At 37.6% G+C, this 22,243-nt stretch overlaps 1 protein-coding gene across 1 annotated transcript in view; it reads right to left on the reverse strand.

Annotated features, from left to right (window-relative positions):
• Positions 1–22,243, reverse strand: part of LOC127423942 (tight junction protein ZO-2-like) — a 71,301-nt gene that overhangs the window by 20,147 nt on the left and 28,911 nt on the right. Inside the window, exons 3-14 of the mRNA XM_051668655.1 lie at positions 21,587–21,711; positions 20,708–20,810; positions 19,427–20,048; positions 16,864–16,967; positions 15,778–15,931; positions 9,505–9,616; positions 8,594–8,724; positions 7,895–7,958; positions 6,195–6,345; positions 5,203–5,311; positions 1,165–1,384; positions 325–506 (exon numbers count right to left, since the gene is read on the reverse strand). Coding sequence (XP_051524615.1) covers positions 325–506; positions 1,165–1,384; positions 5,203–5,311; positions 6,195–6,345; positions 7,895–7,958; positions 8,594–8,724; positions 9,505–9,616; positions 15,778–15,931; positions 16,864–16,967; positions 19,427–20,048; positions 20,708–20,810; positions 21,587–21,711 — 2,077 coding nt within the window. The remainder of the gene's footprint in view (positions 1–324; positions 507–1,164; positions 1,385–5,202; positions 5,312–6,194; positions 6,346–7,894; positions 7,959–8,593; positions 8,725–9,504; positions 9,617–15,777; positions 15,932–16,863; positions 16,968–19,426; positions 20,049–20,707; positions 20,811–21,586; positions 21,712–22,243) is intronic.

Below are 22,243 nucleotides of genomic sequence, written 5' to 3' on the forward strand. Positions count from 1 at the left end.
GAACAGAAAGCTGAGGCTGCAGTGGGCCTACCATCTGTGTACCTCAGAAGAAATTGAGATTCATCAGACCAGGCTATGTTTCTCCAGTCTTTAACTCTACAGTTTTGGTGAGCCTGTGTCTATTTAAAAAAATCTGATTTAAACTGGATTCCAAACCACCTACGAATGTGGTTTGGATCAGGCTTGTAATAATCAGATTTTTGTCATGTTCAGACTACAAAAACCTAAACGGATTGAGTCCAAAAAAAAAATAAAAGAAAAATAGGATTTTTTTTTTATTGCCTGTGTGAACATAGCCACTATTTTTTATTTAGTTGAGCCCACCTTCTCTTAGCACCACCCTCTCGTAAGCAGGGAATCGGGTGGAGACGGCCGCAGAACTTTCCTCTCGGCTCTTCCGCAGGTCTTTCTTCTTGGCAGCCCTCTGACCGCGCAGCCTCCAAAAGTCAGCCCTGTCATTTCCTGAGCCTTTATGTGCATTCTGGACATTAGCCATCTGCTCCGCTCTGATCAGCACAGGATCAAGAGTTCAGCCGTAAAAGAGGGAGAAAAAAAAAATCATTACAGAAACTGGGTCTCATTCACTAAAACTTCTGTACATGTTGTGTACTCATGTGCACAGAAAAGGTTCTCGTGCAAAATTTCACATTATTTACAACAGGCGCATATGCACATAATATGTTATTGCCTTCATTCTAATGTTGATGAATCCAGATTATTCTACAGTAAATGGAGTGCCTTCTTGTTGTTATTAATTAGCATTATACACACCCAAACAACTTCCATATAAGGGCTTTCCGCACAACCTCTCCTGTACAGCCATTTATCACTCTCTGCAAACAAATCTCTAAAGACACTCTCTCTCCTGAGAGCTTAAACATGTTACAATTATTTAATTTATCACATTAAGAAGTAATTTATCCTGTTTAACAACTTTCAGTAACATCCCAATCTCATCTGAATCAGTGCATGAACTGATAGATGTACAAACTATTTAAAAATTATAACTGTAAATGTTATTCAGAAAAATGATCTTGCCCGAATAGTGCTAAAGTTGCGTTCACAAGAGTGAATCTTCCATACAGGCCAAGACAAATCAACAACCCCTTTTCTCTCAAGTAATTCATCACAACAAAAAGACTGTCCACCATTTTCCATTCCCACCTGCTCTTGTTGGGAATGATGCCCTTCTCCAGCAGCTTGTTGTCTTTCCCCAAGCGGATGGCCAGCCAGTTTCCCAGCTTGCCGTCGTATAAGGTGTCCACCACCTTGAAGATCTCCCCTCGGGAGAAGGCGAGACCCTGAGGCAGCTCCTTCTCGAACTCGAAATGGGTGCGGATGAAAAATGAGTCCCCTCTACCGGACACCAAGATTTCTTCATAAACTAGGTCACAACACAGAGACCGAGTCAATTAGCAGCAGAAGTTTGTAAACTAGTATGTTCCAGCAGCTCAACTGGTAGCGCATGACATTATGTTTTGTTTTAAATGCATTGTTAGTTGCTTTGGATAAAAGCATCTGCCAAATGTGTAAATGCAAGTCATGTAAAACATAGTCTTGTGTAGCCAGACTTTGGACTTGCCAGATAAAGTCTAGTCCATTTTGCATATTATTCTGGTCATAAACATTTTGTGTTTTTATGTGCCGTTAAGTGGTTGGTATCTCCTAAACAACCTAAATTTAAGTCTTTTCTTTACACAAAGCTATAATACAGGTTCAGAAGACTTTGAACTTGGAATTTTCATTTTGATCGTATGGTAAATTTTTGGTAGGGCTAGGAAATTTAATGCATTCATTTCTGCAATTAACACAATTAATCCAGTATCCTTTTTTTTTTTTAATTATTATTATTCCTGAAACTTCATGCGATAGGAGAAAGGTGTCCCAAGTTGTTCCTGTACAATGGGAGAAATCCCCACTTTCTGTGGCTAAAATTGGCATATATACATTTTCAGGAGGTACACGCTCAACCCATCTGCACATCCTAACACAGAAACTGATTGTGTGGAGCAGAACACGCTTATACATTACGCGTGACACATGTCCCTGACATATTAAACACGGGAGCGGATTTACTGTATGGAGAATAAAGATTTTAGCCGCAAGCGGTGAACAAGGTGTGCAAGAGATACGGGCAAGCTGCTGTATCTCTTCGCATCAACCGAAAACGCTCAATCACTTTCATCCGAACCACTGTCAAAAGCAAAACCGCCCGAAAGAGACCCAGCATGTGTGCGATAGAGACTGAGAAGGACTTGGCAGACAGAGAAAATAATAGTTCTGAGATTTTAAACTTCATCAAATTAAACTTCAGCATTCAATATGTTTTATATCTGTATGTATATAGTGTCTAATAATGCATTGGCAATGTACACTAAAATTTCTCTTCCCAATAAATTTATGAATTGAATCTTCCCATTTGATTAAATTTTTTTTTTTTTTTTTAAAGTCCACTAGAAAACACTAGAAGATTTTGCCCAAATTGTAATTACAACATGATTTTGCGGCAATACAAACTGATTTTATGGCATGTATACATATACTTGTATCAAATACCTGTAATCGGATTAACTCTATCCACAAAGTAAAAAAAGAAAATATATTTATGATGATTTTTAAATACTTGTTGTAATGAATCATGTATCATGACATGGGGACAAGTATCATATCAATTTTTAGTTTTGGGAGAACTATTCCTTTAATGCTGAGTAAAAAACATTATCTCTTGCCTTAAATGTCATTTGTAAATCTTGTGATGTTTAGTTTACTTCACCATTTCATGATGCAGAAGTGGCATGGATTATCTCATTAGCTCCAAGGCGCACTGCTAAAACTGCAAATTGACAGACAACTTTAGTTTGATTTTCTCTCATAATCTGACCCAGGATTCACAGTCATTCAAGGAAAAACACATTGTGGGCAGATTTCCTGTAGTGGGTCTGTCACCCTCTTAATTAAAGCTCTGACACTACGTCTGTCTCAGCTCACCCTAAATGAGCTTCAACCTTAGAAAGCAGCAGCCCTTGCTTTCCCATGAGACATCCACCCAGAGTGAAAGACATAAAGACAGGGATAGAGAGAGGGTTAGAAGGCAGCATGACAGTAGAAGAAAAAGGATAGAGCAGAGAGTGCAGTGGAAGGATGGGATGATAGCAGAGGTCAGTGCTGGTGTCCTGTGATGGGGTTGGAACTAGTTTTTGGTTGGACTCTAAAGTCTCTACCTGGACTGCACCAAAAAAGATCCAGCTCATTGTTTTCAAATCTCTTATAGTGATAAACCAATATATCAGTGAAGCAGCTTAATCAGCTGATATGATAATAACAAACTGGCCAAATATCTACCTATTTATCAGCCAGGCTGATGTACCGGTCCATCACTATAAGTGATCTGCAAAACAACATTTATTTTCATAATCAACTAGTCATTAGGTTGTCTGAACAACTAGTGGGTTTTAAGAGAGTCCTTAATTTCAGGTCCATCAGACCCCGAAACTTTCTTACAGCAGGGTTTGTTTTTTTTTTCTTGTTTTTTTTACTTTTTGATGTCAAAGACCCCCAAGTATAATGATCCTCTTGCAGGGGAGCCCCATCCTAAAATATTAAGACCCATTTATACTGTGTGAGAAAAATATTAAGCTAAAATTATACAGACAACATAGTTGGCTTTGATATGGTCGAAGTACTAAAGCCAGAAAATGATTGAAACATTATCTGGAAAATGTAAGGGACCCTCTTCTTAAACATTAAAGCAACTTTATATATTTCATGTATAAAGACCCAATTTTACTGTGTGAGAAAAATAGTGTTATTTTATAAAGATAACATGTTAGCGAAATTAAATAATTGGCTTTTATATAGTCATTGTACTAAAGCCAAAAGATGTGATTAAAATATTGTCTAAAATATTACGTCCAAAAATATTTATTTCGTATTTACCAACGTTTTTCTTATTTTATTTTCACTATTAATGTTTTTATGAAAACCTGAAGAGAAAAATGCTCAATTAATTCAAATGTATTTGTATAACACTTTTACAATAAATACTGTTCCAAAGCAGCTTTACTGAGAATATGGCCTTTCAACCCCCAGTCAGCAAGCAAAAGTTAAGGATTAAAAAAATAAAAAATACAATTATGACAAACCTAACTAAAAACCTATGGGGGGAAAAAAAACCTATGGCTGTCAGTAGAATAATCATGATTAATCAAGCAGAATGAAATAGCAATATCAATTATTATTGTCAATTATTGTACATTTTTCCACATTTTTTCCCCCCACTGACTCACTAGAACTGCCTTGTAGCCCCCTGGGTGTCCCCAGACCCAGGTTGAAAACCCCTGGATTTAAAAAAACAAAACCAATTAACAAAAGGTTTAGCTCTTCGTGTCATTTCCAAAATCTACCATTAGACAATAATTACATAATTTGCACAATTTGTTATATTTAAATATTTTTAGTGAATTTCAAGTAAATACTGTGAAAAAAATAAAAATAAAATAAGAGTACATGTGTGCATCTCAATTGCTATAATTAAATTATATTAGCCTAAACTGTATTATCTGTATCAGCCCCGGCCATTGAAGAATTGGTCATCCACTTTAAGGCACACCAAAGCATTGCTCTCAAACATGAGTCAATATTTTTGCATGTTTGTGTATATGTATATATGAACACACTTGACAAGGCGATCCCTGGAAGAGCTAAAACTGGCTACAACTGGTTTTTACTGATGAGCAGCAAACCAAGGCCTTTCTACAGGCTGTGTGTGTGTGTGTGTGTATAGGGGGAGGGGAAGCGAGATACAGAGAGAGAGAGCTTTAGAGTCAATATTAGACCTTGATTAAAACTTTCCACATTAAAAATGAATTATATGAGACAATATTTGTAAGGCGTTATTTTAGCTACATGCTAATCTCAGTCTCTAGCTGCCCATGAAGCTTCCCAAATCGCTTCCAAATTCAGTCACTTATGAGGTTGGGATACTACCTTAGAAGGTAGCTGCCTAGTGTAGACAGTGAGGCAGCTTACTAGGTTTTAGCCACAGAATTGTGCAAGTGCACCAACTGGCCCTACTGCATTTTAACCCAGCTCCAGTGATGACTGTGAACAGGAGAAAGGGGTGTTCAGTGCTTGTGGTTTCCCTCAGGTGAAGCGAGGGGCAGTTTTGTGTGCTTAATGCATGTGCTCTACTCTTGTGCTCACCCTCAGTTTTATTCTGTGCCAGAATGGTCACGACCTCTCCCCGCGGGATCTCTAACAGGAACAGCACTGCCTCCTCTCGCACGATGCCCTGGAAGTCAACGTTATTCACCTTTAGGGAGAGACACATTACACACACACAGGGTTGAAAAGGAAATGTGGCAAATGCATACCAAATTACAATACGCTCTGTTTTGTGCTGTTTTACAATTTCCCAAAAATGCTACAGAATAACTTTCATAATTCCTGATACAAGTTTTCAGTACTATAAAAAAAGTTCCTCTAATCATAGAAGGGTCATATCAAAGAAAACAGGATTGTCCTTTTGAAATAGAAAACCATGTAGACAAATTCTACCACTACTGCTCCCAAAGAGTTTCTGAAAACTATGCTGCAAAGAAAGTCCTAATTTTGTGACATGACAACCTCAAGCATTATATACATATGACCACTCATATTTCCACATCAACACCTACTCTTTTCAGCTGTCTGCAACTCGGCCCACCATGATGAACCAATCATAACATAGATCATCAACATAAAATGTTGGTCAAGGTTTTAATCTTTAACCTTTATATTACATTCTGGTTTTCAATAGGCATTTCAATAGTGTTTTTTCTCATTTAAAATGTGCAAAAGTAAATGAAATCAAAACAAAGGTCATTTACATATTGAAGTCTTAGTTACAGTACTGTAAGTACAGCCTGAATAATTAGGTCAGAAATTATTAGGTCTAAATTAGTTCTGAATAAAGGTCAGAAAAAGGACGGAAATGGTTTTGTAAAACAAAATTATGGCTGTTTAATGTAATGTGTGTAGAAAATGGCACCTTAAAGTACTGTGCAATGGCTGGCACCTTAAAAACTACACGAACAACTATATGCAATATCATGGTATATGTTTGACTGTACTTGTACCAAAAAAGAGAGCACCGAAAGTGTGAGAGTTTTAGTATGTGATTTCAGTTAAAATCATCAGGACTGCTGCTGTTGTACCTTCATGATCTGATCCCCCACACGGAGACCCTCTTCTTCAGCTGGACTGCCCTCCTGCACTCCTGCTATAAATATTCCCACATCATTCCCTCCTGCCAGCCTCAGTCCAACACTCTCTCCTTTCTGAAAGCTCACCATCACTGTGTTGGGCCTGAGAGAGAGAGATAGAGAGAAAAAGAGTGAGGTATGTGTCTGTAAATTTTGATCTCCCCATCACACCACTTACCTCAAATTAATAGTAAAATAGTTTTCAGAAAAGCCGAACTAAATGTTGGCAAGTTCTGCTCTTATTTAGCATTCATATTTTCTTCATGTTTGGCAGGATTGGTCAAACATAACATATCCACCCTTTTACACACTGCCTGGCCAAAAAAAAAAAAAGTCGCCATTTGGATTTAAGACAGTGTTATGGACTGGGGTTGCTTCAATTGGTCAGGTCTAGGCTCAACAACGTTATGCGGCAATAAAATGAATTCAGCTGACTACATGAATATACTGAATGACCAGACTATCCCATCAATGGATTTTTTTTTTTTCCCTGACGGCACAGGCATATTCCAGGACAACAATGCCAACATTCATCGGGCTCAAAATTTGAAAGAGTGGTTCAGGGAGCATGAGGAATAATTTTCACACATGAATTTGCCACCACAGAGTCCTGACCTTAACCGCATTGAAAGCCTTTGGGATGTGCTGGAGAAGACTTTATGGAGTGGTTCGACTCTCCCATCATCAATACAAGATCTCAGCCAAAAATTAATGCAACTCTGGATGGAAATAAATGTTGTGACATTGCATAAGGTTGCCGAAACAATGCCACGATGAATGCACGCTGTAATCAAAGCTAAAAGCGGTCCAACGAAATATTAGATTATGCGACTTTTTTTGGCCAGACAGTGTTAAAAACATATATATATTTTTTATATTTTCAATAATAAATGTATCAATTTAATTGAAATATTTTTTTAATTTTATGTATTTTTATATTTATAAATGAATTGCATTTTTAAATGTAATACTACATTTTGTGTACTATTAACAGCAAAGTCTACTTTGTTGACTCTTTATTGCTATTGATAGGAGGCCATAACCTTAATAAGACGAAAGGCAGCACCCATTTTGTTTTGAAAATGCTTCACCCCGTCAGAATCTCCCAAAAAAATTGTCTATATATTGTTAAATTTGTCTATATATAGTTAATATTTCACAGAATGACTTCCTTTTGAGATTGAAGAAAAACATACTACATTCAAAAATAACTGATTGTTTCAGTCCTGTCTCAATTCATTCCTTTTACAAAATCCACATCAAAATCCAAATGCACAGTCATGGTTTGCTGTGGAGCTGAAACCAACTCCCTCTTCCTTTATTCAGAGAGAAAATGGGTAAAAACACACAAGAGCTGTGGTCTTAAAAGCAAAGCAGCCCTGTAAGCAAGTGCACAACACAAAAATAACCTCTCCCTGTGGGTATGAGCAAGAGCAGCCTGCCTCTTTCTCATGAATATAAAAGAGACTGACAGAGAGGTGATAAAGAGAGAAAGAGAGGGAGCGGGGATTGCAGAGGTGTACAGAGGCTGTGATGTAGATGATAAAGATGAGATCCTCAAGTTTAGTTATTTCATGTGATGTTTTGGTTCAGTGGATATGATCATGTGTGAGGAAAACTGAACCAGGGGGTTATTAACAGCAGACACTCACCCATAAATGGCCTCGTCCTCTGGGCTGGGTCTGAGCAGGATCTTGGGTGTCGTCTTTATTGCTGCTGTACAGTGAAAATAAAAGAATTTAGCTTCAGTTTCAATCAGTAACAACTGCAAGCAGACATAATCCAAAATAAACTTTTTGCCACACTTTCCAATGGCAAGTGAATTGAGAAAAAGTCCAATCCATTAATATTTCTTACCAGCCATGACACTGTATTTTGCATTGCCTTTTATTTAAAATAAATATTTTTGTCCTTATGTCAATCAGATTTTTCAGCTGTTTTTCCCTTGCATATTAGTGGACGTTCTGGAGAAAAAAATACAAGGCATCTTACATAAAACTTTCGAGGATAACATTTCCTTAGAGGTACAGCTAAGCCTATTGAAGACAACAGTTCACTCTACAGCCATCTTAGTAAAGCTCCCGTAAACACATTTTCTATGTATGCAATAGTCATGCAAGCACAGCTCTACAACTATCACCTGTACTGGGGATGGGGATATACAGATACATTCAAACCTGTTTGTAAGATTATGTTTCAATAACTTATGTCAAATCAAACATACATTCTGATCATTTCGCTCAAATCACACAAAAATATTTTTTAGGCTTGTTCAGATCTTAGTTTAAACACTTCCATCACACTCTTTTCTAATATCAAACTATGGGAGTTGTACAGAAGTATTTTCCTACGTGGTGGTGGTGGTGGTGGCTCTTCTTCCTGTAGCTCTACTCTCTCCTCATGGGCTGGTAGTGGCTCCTCTGGAGTTTTGTAAGGAGAGGACATTACAAACATCTTGGCCGGTCTGCTTTGAGGATCCTCCCTGAAAATACAACAACACAGTTCCATTTGAGTTTTTAGTAGCTGAATCATCACAGCTTCTAACTGAGAATACTACTATATTATTTTAAAAGGTTGGTCAAATTAAAACACTAGATTAAACAGTGCTATGAGTGGTTCTCAACAAGGAGGCCACAACAAACTTCTAAGGGCATGGCAAGATTAAAAGTACTTGAAATAAGTTAGCTTATATTAAAATAATTTGAATTCAAATTAATCTTGGTTAATTAACTTAATTAAAATGCTAATCAACAACCTACAACAGGTAAACTGACAGTTCCTGAAACTTCTGGAATCACAAAATTAATCATGATTAATTATTTTTATGTATTGGCATACTCTGGTAGTGATGCACCAAAATAGAATTTGTCAGCCGATTAATGGCCAGTAACAAATATGGCCGATATTATAAACCTATGATATTCCATTTTTTTTTAAACAGCATTCAAACTAATGCTGCATTCACGGCGTGTCGGAATTACAATAATTACAAGATCACAACTTGGGTGATTCACTTAAGAGTATCACAAAGCAGTCGTAGTGTGCATGCTTCAAGTGCATCCATATGGCTAAAACACTTGATTATATGCAAAACAAAATGGTGAGCAAAAAAACAAAGCATACGCTAGGTTTAGGTGTCCAAATACTTTTTGGGGCCCCTGTTTTTTGCATCCATATTATGGGGTGAAAACATCTAGAGCTGATCATAACTTAAAGAATATTTTGAAAGTGTGCCAATGGGTGAGTGGAGGGACATTCTCACCTGGCATTCTCTCGTGCCATATCGTTAGAGGAGTGTGAGGAGAGGTCAGATTGCCGTGACCTTTGGTCATCTTGAGGTGAGTAGGAATGGTACGACTCCATCTCAGAGATGTCTGAAAGAAACAAGAGTCTACAATGAGAAACAAAATATTTTCCTTAGAATTTTTCTGGACAGGAAAGAGACGAGGCCCAGAGCAGACAGAATTAAGTGGACCCACAACCACAAAGTACAGACCACTGTGTTACTGTCGACTTAGTGTTAATTTGCCCAGATCTGCCCCGTTATAACAAGATTTGCTTGTTTACACTGTGATTTTGACCACAGGATGAAGTTGCATGTGTCACAGGCGTTATGAAATGGTATAACCCAAATTATGTTGATTTAAAATGCCTGCATGACTCAAAATAAACTCAGAATTTCAAAAAGATGTCATGAAAAGACTAACAGCAGTGTTATAGAGAGGCAGAAGGTGTGTAGGACAGGTGAGATTAATCTTAAAGCACAGAACACCCTGAGAAAGCCAGAGAGGATATGACTACAGCAAACTGTCTTGGAGAGCAGAACTGTGTGAAAAGCAGATATTTCTTGCACTGCAAAAAAAAAAAAAAAAAAATTATTAATGAGTATTTTTTATTTTTGTAATTTTTTTTTTTCAGTAAAAAAAATAATAAAATAATATAAACACCCTTAAAACATCCATAAATTGTACGAGATATTAAGACTTGTTTTCAGAGAATTTATCTTGAATTATTTATTTTTCTGACCCCACTGGCAAATATTTGTTTTTCTAGTTTAAAGCATGTTACGCAATTTAGTAGGGTTTATGTTAAATATAAAAAAGAACATTGGTGTAATATACATGAACTTAATTTAAGATAAGTTTTCTGAAAATAAAGTTGTATTACTATATCTTGCTTTTGACAGTAGCAAAGATATCTTGCTGTAATCTCCTTTCATGTTACACAGAGGAAAAAAAGTCTTTGGAACAACATTACGGTGAATATATGATGACAGGATTTTAATTTTTGGGTTAACTATTCCTTTAAGGATTGGAAAACAGAAAAATACTGATTAAAGGAACAGTTCACCCAAAAATGAATATTCTCTCATCAATTACTCACCCTTATGGCATCACAGATGTGTGTGACCTTCTTTAATGTGCTGAACTGAAACGAAGATTTTTAGAAGAAATTCTCAGCTCTTTTGGTCCATTCAATGCAAGTGAATGGGTGCCAAATTTTTGAACCTCCAAATATCACACAAGTCAGCATAGAAGTAATCCATATGACTCCATTGGTTAAATCAGTGTCTTCAGAAGTGATATGATAGTTGTGGGTGAGAAACCGATCAACATTTAAGTCCTTTTTTTTTTTTTTACTATAAATTCTCCTCCCTGCTCAGTCAATCTCCATTTAACTTTCAGTTTCACATTCTTCTTGTGTTTTTGGTCATTCACATTCTTCATGCAAATCGCCCCCTACTGGGCAGGGAGAAGAATTTCTAGCAACTTAAATATTGACCTGTTTCTCACCCACACCTATCATATCACTTCTGAAGATATGAATTAAAACAGGAGTCAAATGGATTTCTTCTGTGATGCCTTCATGTGCTTTTTGGAGCATCAACATTTTGCCACCCATTCACTTGCATTGTATGAACCTACAGAGCTGAAACATTCTTCTGTTGGTGAGTAAATGCTGAGAGAATTTTCATGTTTGGGTGAACTATCCCTTAAGAAAAGTTTTTTTTTGTTTTGTTTTGCAGTGTGAATACATAAAAGCTAGAGTCAAAAGAAGTTATTTCCTAATTCTAAAGCTCTACTTTATCCAGGATAGTTCAGAATAATTTGTTTAGAGAAGCAGAGCAGAAATATGAAGAAGTATCGCCCTGAAAGAGAAACCAGGACAGGAAGTGACGGCCGGGGAAAGAATACAAAAGTTACTGTGTGGTCTGCTGGTGAGTCTAAGTGCATGTCCAGTGTATTAACCGAAATCCACTGTGCGTCACTGGTGAGCGTTACTGCACACCTGTCCTCCAAATCTAAGACACACTCCATCCACAACAGAGCAAAAGGAGACTGGCGCCCACCTGCTTCAGAGCTCAAGGGAGGGGGGTTAATGTGTGCCGCATAGAGCTAACAGAGTAAACACAGACAAATATGCTGACAGCACTGTTTGCAGACAAATAAATATACAGTGTAATGCACATAATTCGTAACAAAAGGTACAAACTGCATTTGTGAAGCTTGATTTTCATTAAAGATTCAGAAAGTGCAGATATCAGTGTGTTTGAGATACATCGACTGTTTTTTGTAGATCAGAAATAAATTCAATCTGATTGCAGTCTGATGACATTTTGTTTTACATGTTTATTCTATGTATTCTCAACAACATTTCTGTGCATGTGCAGAGCGGCATTTTTGGTGCCAAAAGGTTCATAACACCTATCCAGTAATGATGTAACATTCATCCAGACTAACCTATTAGTCTGATTATTAATGGATTATTAGGCTGCATGTAAACATAGCTACTGATAAATAACAGGGAAGAGCGGGTGTTGACTCCAGACTGTGGAGGACAGAGGCGTGTTTTCATCTGTTGGGTGGGGATGAAATTACAGTCTGTCTCTTATGAGGGGGAGGACAAACCACAGAGTGAAGACAGCTGTATGTACACTCCCTGACAACAACCCAAAACAGCAAGGCCAGGACCTCTGCTTCAGATAAAACAACCCTCATTGATTCAGCCCACAACGTACTGTCTCTAGGCTAGGGTTATTGGTGATACTGCTAAAATTAAATCTCAATATTTTTCAGCTTTTTGGCGATATTCAGTATACAGTATATCTTATATATTTGTCCTGAAAGGTTGGTAAAGAAAAGATTAAATCAAAATTGACCCCATTTACATTAACACATGTCCCTGGTCAGTTCCCTGATTTTATTTTAGAAGAAATAAAATGCTTATTTGCATAATACCTTTATCAAACTTATACAGGTGACCTTCTAACTTGGTGCATTACAAAAATATAAATTTTACACATTTTATTTTATCAATAGTTTATCATTTTGGTCACATTTTATCTTTTAAAAATGTTTCAAATCCCGAATTACATCAATAAATATGATGTCTTAAAATTGCATTTATTGTATTGGATATATTTATTTTGTAACATATTTATTGTTTACATGCATAATTTGTATTTGTAAGAATATACATTTATTTGTAGAACACATGCTGAACCGGTACTGTCTCTTTAAGAATAACGGCAGTTCAGCGAGTGTCTCACAGAAGTGTTTGCACAAGCATATATTAATGAGGTTGGAGTCACATCCGTGCTCTGTGTGATTACAATTACATTTCCGTTTTTGTTTCTATTTTTTATTTATTTTTTGTCCACAAATGACTGTAAAGAACAGAATATTTGGTCACATTACTCGCATTGTAGAGGGATGCGCAGAGAGTAAAAAGGTCGCTGGATTTAAGAATCAATAAAAAGATTGCAAAATCGTGTTTTATTTTTTTAACCCAGACATAATCAAAATGTAATAACTTTCTCTGCCTCTGAAATAACTTCTTGTCTGCTGACATGATCATCAGCCAATATTATCACATTTTATACATGCCAATCTAATTCATTTCTAGTTGATAAAATATAATCCCGTCCTATGTTATTTCCTGCTGAATACTGTTTTACACAAAAATTCGTCAGAGTTGAAATGTATTGTGAATTCTGTATCATGTTGTTTTAAAGCACAATTATCTTATCGTATAATTTACATACAGTGAAACAAATTTCGAAATTCGCTTGCATGCTAAACTAAATCAGGGAAACATTTAAATACAGTCATTTTGAAAGTCACAGTTCAACCTGTTCTAGCACGTCCATACTACAAAATCATGGCTCCTTGTATACACTGAAAAACTGTAATGAGGAAACAGCAGAAAGCTGGATATCATCTAGGCCTAATCAAAATGAAAAGTAGAACGCAATGGTAAGAGGCAATGACCAGTATGTGATGCATTTTTGTGGCAGGATGTAAATCACATCTTGTTTTTACTTTGCCAAAGAGCATGGAGCAGCATACACAATGCCTATGGTGACTCATTTTGCACTGGCGGAGAATGCAAAGATGAAACGGAAATGGATTCAGCAGCCCTGCCTCACTCCATAAGCAGACACGATTTCTAGAGAACATTTTCTTGAGCAACGTTATGTACAGTATTTCCACCTGCATATTATAACTCAAGGGTGTTAAGGTGCAGTCACACTAGGCTTTGAGCACGCAAAATTACTTAAGATTGCCCGGAAAAGGACACGATGTCATGCTCTTTGCTTGACAGTAAGATTGAGAGTGTGATCACAAATAACAATGAATTCAAAATGTTTAAATATACTTTTAACTCAAGTTTGTATTCTATGTACTGAGCCAAGATTTGAATCTGTGACGTTCAGATCTTCAATTGGTCAAACGTCTTTTTGCTGTATGAATTAAAAAAAAAAAAAAATAAATAAAAATACTTCTTTGCACTTGCTTAAGTCTATGCTATTCCATGTTTGCATGCATATGAATGGAAGTGAATGGAGTACATTTGAAGACTTGTAGGAAGTCTAGTGTGACCGCATCTTCAGATCTGAAGCGATACGATACGCAGCTGTCCCAACCTAATAACAGCTGAAGAGTGTAAAATAGCATCTGAGATATTGTGTCATCCTTAAACACTGACCTTCAGTTTCTCCACTGGCAATCTTTCACCTGATTAAATAAGTCACCACCACACAAACATCACATTGAGCAGACTCATTTATTGATTAAGGAGGGTATTAAAAAAAGAGGTTAGAATAAAAATATTAGAGCACAGTGTGACAGTTTTACAGGTTTGAGATTGAGGCACAGTCATGATTAAAGATTAAAGGCAACAGACTTTATGTTGTGTCTCTGCGGTCCATCAGCTAAAAGTATGACATATCTGTATTATCTGTAAAAAGAGAACACACAAAATAGAACTTCTGTTGTAAGCATGCTGATTTTATTATATTTTTTCTCAGAACTTTCCCGTATCTTTCTGGTGTTAAAATATTCAATGTGCTCAAGTAAACACAATGTTGTGCATGTGTTTTGAGAGCAAGTTTGAGACACCTGGTATAAAAATCTGTCTTGGGTGATCTGATCATATGTGGTCAGCCAAGACAGATTGCCATTTACGCCTGGCATTAACACGCACCTCAAATGAGTCTCCAGTGAACATGTACACACACGCAAATACTGTATATTCATGCATTTCTCAGTGTTTTTTAGTTTTATTTGAAAGCACATCGATTCCACTACGTTTATGCCTCTCATCCACACTAGAACAGCAGTTTACTCCACCAAAAATGCTCTCCATTACGGCATACTTTGAAAAACGATGACTTAGGAAACTGAAAACTGAGTTTTCTAACGAAAACAGATTATTGTGGATGTGGCCCAATTCACACCGGTTGTTTTCTTTTAAAGTCGGACCTGTCAGGCGAAGTTTACAGCTCATTTTGGCTCAATGATCACATGTTATGCAAAAAGGTGTTTTGTTGTTGTCGTCCAGGACACATAGAGCATTAGCGTTTATGCAATCACCTCCAATTGTGGTTTGAGGGATCGGCCGGCCCAGACAAAATCTGTTAACTTTTGAAAATAGCAATGTATTACCAAGATTCACTGGACCCCATTAAGACCTGTATTTAACACATTGTCCACTTGTGATTGGATCAGAGATTGACATTAATACAAGGTGTAAACGGGGGCAGTAAATCTCAGGTTTTTTTTTAATTTTTTTATAAAGGTACATTCTGTATCTGACAATACATCCTTGTAATTTGCAAATTACTACGTGTCCCTGTTAAATATACTTTCCACCTACAACTCTACATTCCATGCTTAATAATTACAAAAACATTTCGCCTAACTCAAACTCCAATAACTTACCTAGCTTACACCGAGATGATAACCCTGTTCTAACACAGACAGTGACAAATTGGGTTTCGTGCTTCGATACTCGCATTTCGAGTCCATTAATAGTCACTTGCATAATTAACAGTCATTTATTACGGCCTCTGCGGCTGGCGAATGTGTACATGATATTACTAATCTGATTTATCAGAGCCAATTTATGCTATCTGCTTTAATTAAAGTGTGGTGTTGGAGAGCAAACAGGCAGAGGGTGGGGAGCATTGCTCAGGAAGAGCTTGCAGTGGAGACTTTTCAGTGGAAAAATAGGGATATGTTAAGAGACTTACCATCGGGTTCTGAGTCGCTGTCAGCCAGGGTAGGAATGCGTACAAGGATCTGTCTGTGGTCTCTTTGAACCACAAGTTGCAGTTTGCCCTTTGATTTCTCAATCAGTTTGCCGGCATCATTCAGCGAGAGGTTCTCTGTGACTGTCCCATTAATCTGGGGGGGAAAAAAGATGATATTTTTAACAGTTCATGCATATACAACATGTGAGACCAACAACTAGGATGCTGTGACAACAACAAACACATTTTTAAAGAATCTTTATGTAGCTCCTCTCCATACTATTTAAATATGATCACAAATATTTATTTTTCATATTGGTTGATATTTATTAAGATATGCATTTTATACCATTAATGCAGAAGGAAATGCATTCCACATGTTTATTAGACCTCAGAAATGACGGTAAACACAACTTGTTTGTTTACAAGTAAACACCATAGGGTAAGCTACCTTTTAATTTGAAGTTCAAGAAGTATAATCTGTTTAGGATTTAATCAGGGGTTAAATTGGGGCAGAATGGTTCAGAACGGTGTTCTAGCACCTCCGATTCCAAAAAGAAAAAGAAAAAAGTCCAGTCTTTGTCACATCGGAACCTGTTACGCTATATTCACCTAGCTCCGCTGCCCACTTCAAGCAGTTTAATCAGTGGGAAGAAATGTGTAACAACTAATCCTGTATTGCATTGTCAGTGCTGTCTTGTTCAGTACACAATGATATCATATTAGCCGGATAGCTAACAAGCTTGCAGCTACCTAGCAACATTACAGGTTTATATGAAAGCAGGGTTAGGTAGCCACTAGCCAACTAATACTTCCTAATTGAAGCCATACAACAGCTTTTTTGTGAGGAACAGATCCACTTTATTTCACTGAAAATCTTCCCCAATCTTTGTTTTTTGGCCTTTTGGAGCTTGCAGTTGTATGGAAAAGAGCTGTATGAAGATTGTTAAAAAAAAATTATTTCTGTATTCCATGTTAAAAAATAGCAGCATGCACACTTGGAACGGCATGAGAGAGAGTAAATTATGACCGACAATCGAACTGACTTTATTTGTGAAAGTGGATATTAAAGGATCTGGTAGGCACCTTTAGAATGATGTCGCCCTCCTGGAGATTTCCATCCCTGGAAGCCAATCCTGTGCTGGTCATCGCTTTAATGAAGATCTGGCTACCCAATCGGAGGCCGTACTCTACAATGAATCAGAATAGAACATTAGTTCTGAGCAGCAAAGTTAACACCTAACTTCAACCATGATGACCTTGACCCTTTTAACTACACACTAATCCCTCCAGCAGGCAGCTTAGCAGCCTTTTGAACAGGCGAAACAACACTAACAAACAAATCGAAAATTTAAGAGTATTGACAGGCACAGAAACAAAAGTCTCCAAAACCTCTGAGACTGGCTAATGCTGCTAATCATGCAGAACTTAAAGCTGTGCCACATTTCAGAGTCATATATTACTGTTGTTAATTATTTTGTTTTGATCCCTGAGGTTATTTACATTTATAATGTGAGTAATGTTTTGTTTTGGGTTTTTTTGCACCAATATCGTAATTTAAACAATAAGCAAAATATTAATTACTTTATCAGAACAATTTTCCACCCTCTCTCTGACCCTCATAAATAAACTTTTTTTGTTTTGTTCCTGCAGCTTTAAGAAACACCCCCTTCAGGTTTGTTGTCAGGTCAAATATTGTTTTTAACTGCCCCACCCTTCAAAAATAGCACCTTGTGATAGATTCAAAACAACATAAATGGTCTTTTTTGACTGGGGAGGACATTTTACAATCTCATCCCTTGTGTAGTGTTCATCTTGGAGTCACACTCGTAGTGTTCACGGGTGACCCAGATCACCTTAAATGTTATAGAGGAGAGCGGGGAACAAACTAATGCGGGGCTAGTTGTAACACATTTGGTTTATATGTTTCCACACATGCAGAGACGAAACTTCATTTGTTTACTTGATGCCATATCAACGTGTAGAGAATTTTTTTGGCAAAAATAAAAAAACTGGACGATATCACAAAACGTTTTTAAGTGGCAAAAGTAAAAATTCATACAAAAGTAAATTTTCATCTCTGGTTTTAGTATTTATTTAAAACGAGGCAAACTTGGTATAATTTTAACCTCCAATCAGTTAGCTAGCATCTTACATAGCCTGTTAATTTTTAGCGAGCCAGCAGAAGTGATGAGCCGGGTTTAAATCCCAGTTGGGCTGATGGGGCACGTAGTAACGCAGTGTTACAACGTGCCCAAATTAGAACAAACTATAAGCAATTCCATGCAGTCAGATTTTAATTTACATACAGTAATTCCCCTTAATGCGCGCATGTGTGTTTGTGTGTGTGTGTGTGTGTGTGTGTGTGTGTATGCGAGATCAATCCATACATTATTTCGGTCAATGCTGTGACTTTGTTGTGTATTTATTGTCAAGTGTCAAAATTATTTATATAATACGTATGACAAAATTAATAAATGGCTTATATTGACATAATATTTTAGTTTATCTTCCATTTATTTTAATTAGATCAGATATAGTTGTTAGAGGGGGATTTTAAGCTGTCATAATTGTCATGTTACAATGTGCCCCTCAAAAAAGGAAAGTGAAATGTGGGGCACGTTGTAACATGACAATTATGACAGCTTAAAATCCCTATGTGTTTGTGTGTGTGTGTGTGTGTGTGTAAGCGGTGTGTTCTGTATTGTGGATGTACTATGGTGTCACCCCTTCATTACTGTCTGTGTGTTTTCGGCATTGTGTCTGATTTATTGATTTGACAGACAAATTCCCCCCAAAAATAGCAGTTTTTTGGCCTCACCCAATAATTTACTATGCAGGTCGAATTTGACCCGCGAACACTACGAGTATGACTTTTTTTTGTCACGCAGCCAAAACTCATTGGATCCACTCCAAGGTTTTTTTTTTGGGGGGGGGGGGGGTGTTCAGATGGCAAACTTAGGAAGTCACCAAGCCTCATGCCACAGATAAAAGATGCCATTTTTATTTAAGAAACAAAAAGGATTTGGGTGACTGAGCACTACAAGAGGGTTGAAGTTACTGTCCATTAAGTTTTCTTAGTAACTCAAAAAAAAAAAAAATAGTATGCTATGGGATATAGCATACTAAATCCTAATGCACAAATAAGAATCTAAAGCATGTGGCAAGGTAATCGGTTAATAAACAGTGCTACTCGCTTTTCCCTTCTGAATTGTGGGTTACGTGGGGCTGGTGAGATAATTTGAGGAGACAGGTAGTTTTTATTGGGAAATCACAAGACCGTATCTTCTCTGAAACCTCTTGGCTAGGTCAAGATACCCTTAATAAAACCCAATACAATTTTAAAATGTATGTGTGTAATTTTATCTTAAATTTAAATTTTTCAATCTAACACTTCAATAAGCATAGGTATACATTCACATGCATCTCCCAAATACAGGCAGACCATGTGTTAAACACAATTGAATCGGTGGATTCAATAAGGGCCCAACTCCACTTATTTTCAAAATGCAGGTTTTGCATGTTAACTACATACAGTATGTAAAAAGTATGACATAAATATAATGGCCACACTTAGAGGAATACAATAAAACATACTTCTGTAAAATTGGGTTCTTACTAAATTCAACACTTGAATTTAGGCTCTCACCTTCATTGGGCCTGTTTTTCACCAGCATCACATTGATGGGCGGTTCCAGGGGCTCATGGTTATGCCGGTCTCTTCCTCTATCTCTATCTCTGCTAGGTGACGGTGAGTGATCCTGCAGTCGGTCCCTGCTGTGGCTCCTGATCATCCTCTCATCTGAATGAGAGTCATATCTCCGCGTGTCGTATCCCTGGTCCTTCCCATAGCTTCCAGCAGGGCTTCCTCCTCCGCCGCGCCCTCTGCTGTGCTGCCTCTGATAGCGTGGCTCCGGGCTGGATCCACGCTCCAGCGTCCGGCCCCGGCTGCCGTCCCTGCGGTAGCCACTGTCAGAGCTTGGAGATCTGCCCGTGCTCCTGCCTCTGCTCTGCTCCCGCCGGGTGTCGTAGTCCTTTCCACGGTAATCTGGCTCCAGGTAGTCTATCCGGCTTTTGTCGAGACTGCGGTCACGCTCTCGGTCACGGGGGTAGCCCAGGCCGCCATTTCCCCTAGGGTACTCCAAGTCCGGGTCACTGTGAACACTGCGACTGTCCTCGGGATAGTAGCTGGATATGTTGTAGTCGCGGCTGTCCCCACTCGGGGAAGGGGGTTGTTTGAGGACAGCCACTTTGCGAGGCCTCTTTACAGTCTGTTTGGTGAGATAAAATTATTATTTTTATATCTAGCCCAAATTTGTTTTGAATTAAAGGACCTGAACAGGGCTGGGCGACATTGCAAAATCTTAGTCTTCTGATGATATTCAATATATAGAGCTTGATAGTTGATATTTATGTTTTTGCTCTGAAATGACTTAAAGGGGTCATTCACACAAAAATGAAAATTCTGTCATAACTAACTTACCCTCATGTGGTTTTTAAACCTGTATGACTTTCTATCTTCCCTGGAACACAAAAGATGTTGTTAGGCGGTATGTTAGTCTCAGTCACCATTCACGTACATTGCATCTTTTTTTCCATACAATGAAAGTGAATGGTGACTGAGGTTTGCCTAATATCTCCATGTGTGCTCCACGGAAGAAAGAAAGCCATAAGGGTTTGGAACAACATGAGGGTGAGTAAATGATAACATTTAAATGTTTGGGTGAACGATCAAAATATCATAAACATTCAATATATGGCACAGCCTTAATACTAAAAGCAGACATTTGTTAAACTGATAAAAATTAATCTTTAGCCGAAGCAGGCAAAACATTGTATTTCAATATATTCCTTTGCTAAAGAACAATGCTAATATAAAGTGAGTAAACATGGGCAATAAGAACTCTCTTACAGGACAACAAATACTCACTATTTTGGCCACTTTCCCACATTTTCGTAGTTGCTGCACAGCAAAAGAATGAGGCACATTATCCATGGGGATGCTGTTGACTTGTATAACGCGGTCGTTCTCACTGTCCACAAGCAAAACAAAACAGACGTAAAACAGTGTCTTAACTGTGGAAAAAAAAATGGGAAAGCTGTGTGCGCGTGTCTATGTGTTTTATGTTATGTTGCAGTTCTTTTATGTCATTAAAGTTATGTTGACTGTTCTGCCAGTTCCTGCCTCCTCTTTGCCCATCCTGAACCCATTACAATTCCATTTAACATTATTTTTAATGTTTCTACACATTTATACTGTTTCAATAAAGTGTGAGAAATTGTGGCTCTAAAAGAAAGGTCACACGGGAATCAAACAATACTTATTAAAAAAGAAAAGCAAGATATGGCAATCGCAATGCATTTACTTTCTTTAATGAAACATATTTCTCAGTTAAACAGAACATTAGTGGGAAAAAATATTTAGGGTGGGACTTCATTGTATCCATCAGGATTTTTAATGAATTTTGAAAAGCAGGCAATATTACTACTATTATTTTACCCCAACCACTGCCTTGATTACATCAGCATAGGTGGAAAAATTTAATACAATTTGAAGAACTATTATGAAAAATCAAAACTATTTTTTTTTTAATAACATGCACTGATGAATCGTGCATAATTCTAGGAAACAAAAATTCTACGAAAGTAAACATCAATTTTGATTTCATGTTGTCTTTAAGAGCTTGATGCATACTATGGAAAGTTAATATGGGAAAAATTCATACTTATTAACCTGGATATGCGAGCCAAAATAATGGTTTACCAACACACTAAACACATATGCATTAGTAAGGAGAGTGAAGCGTACTAGAGCAGTCCGTCGGCTGGTCCCCCTGGCAACACATCCGAAATAATGATGGACGTTTCTCCGCTCTCCACGTTAGGATTGTCCCGGCCCCCAGACACAGCAATTCCAAAGCCCATTTTAGCATCCTGGGAAAAGAGTGTTAGAGTTAGAGACAGAGAGAGAGAGAGAGAGAGAGAGAGAGAGAGAGAGAGAGAGAGAGAGAGAGAGAGAGAGAGAGAGAGATCTCAGTGCATAAGCGCTACTAATGCATTTCCTCACGTATCACAAAGTCATTCATCACAGATAGTGTGAGAGCTAGCCTGCCACGGGGTGGTAGAGGCCTTGTGTTTTGCATCGCAGAGCAGCAAAAACGCAAGCATTAAATGAATCTCTCAATGTGGCCGAATGAGTTTACAGCTCTCCAATCTAATGAAGACATGGTTCCACCTCATTGCTTGTCCAAATAACAACTTGCTGTACCTGCCTCAGAGGAGCGCTAAATAAATATTGCCTAATGACCGGGTATTGCTGGCTTGATGAAATATGCTCCAAATATACTCATACCCAATTGAAGCCCGAGATAAAACCTGACAGAAATGTGCGTGGTTACAGTATTTGCTTTGCTCTGAAAGATTTGGCTCTAATCAAGTAGTAGTTTATCTGACCCAAATCAAAACC

The sequence above is a fragment of the Myxocyprinus asiaticus genome, chromosome 33, assembly GCF_019703515.2.
Source record: "Myxocyprinus asiaticus isolate MX2 ecotype Aquarium Trade chromosome 33, UBuf_Myxa_2, whole genome shotgun sequence".
NCBI classification, from domain to species: domain Eukaryota; kingdom Metazoa; phylum Chordata; class Actinopteri; order Cypriniformes; family Catostomidae; genus Myxocyprinus; species Myxocyprinus asiaticus.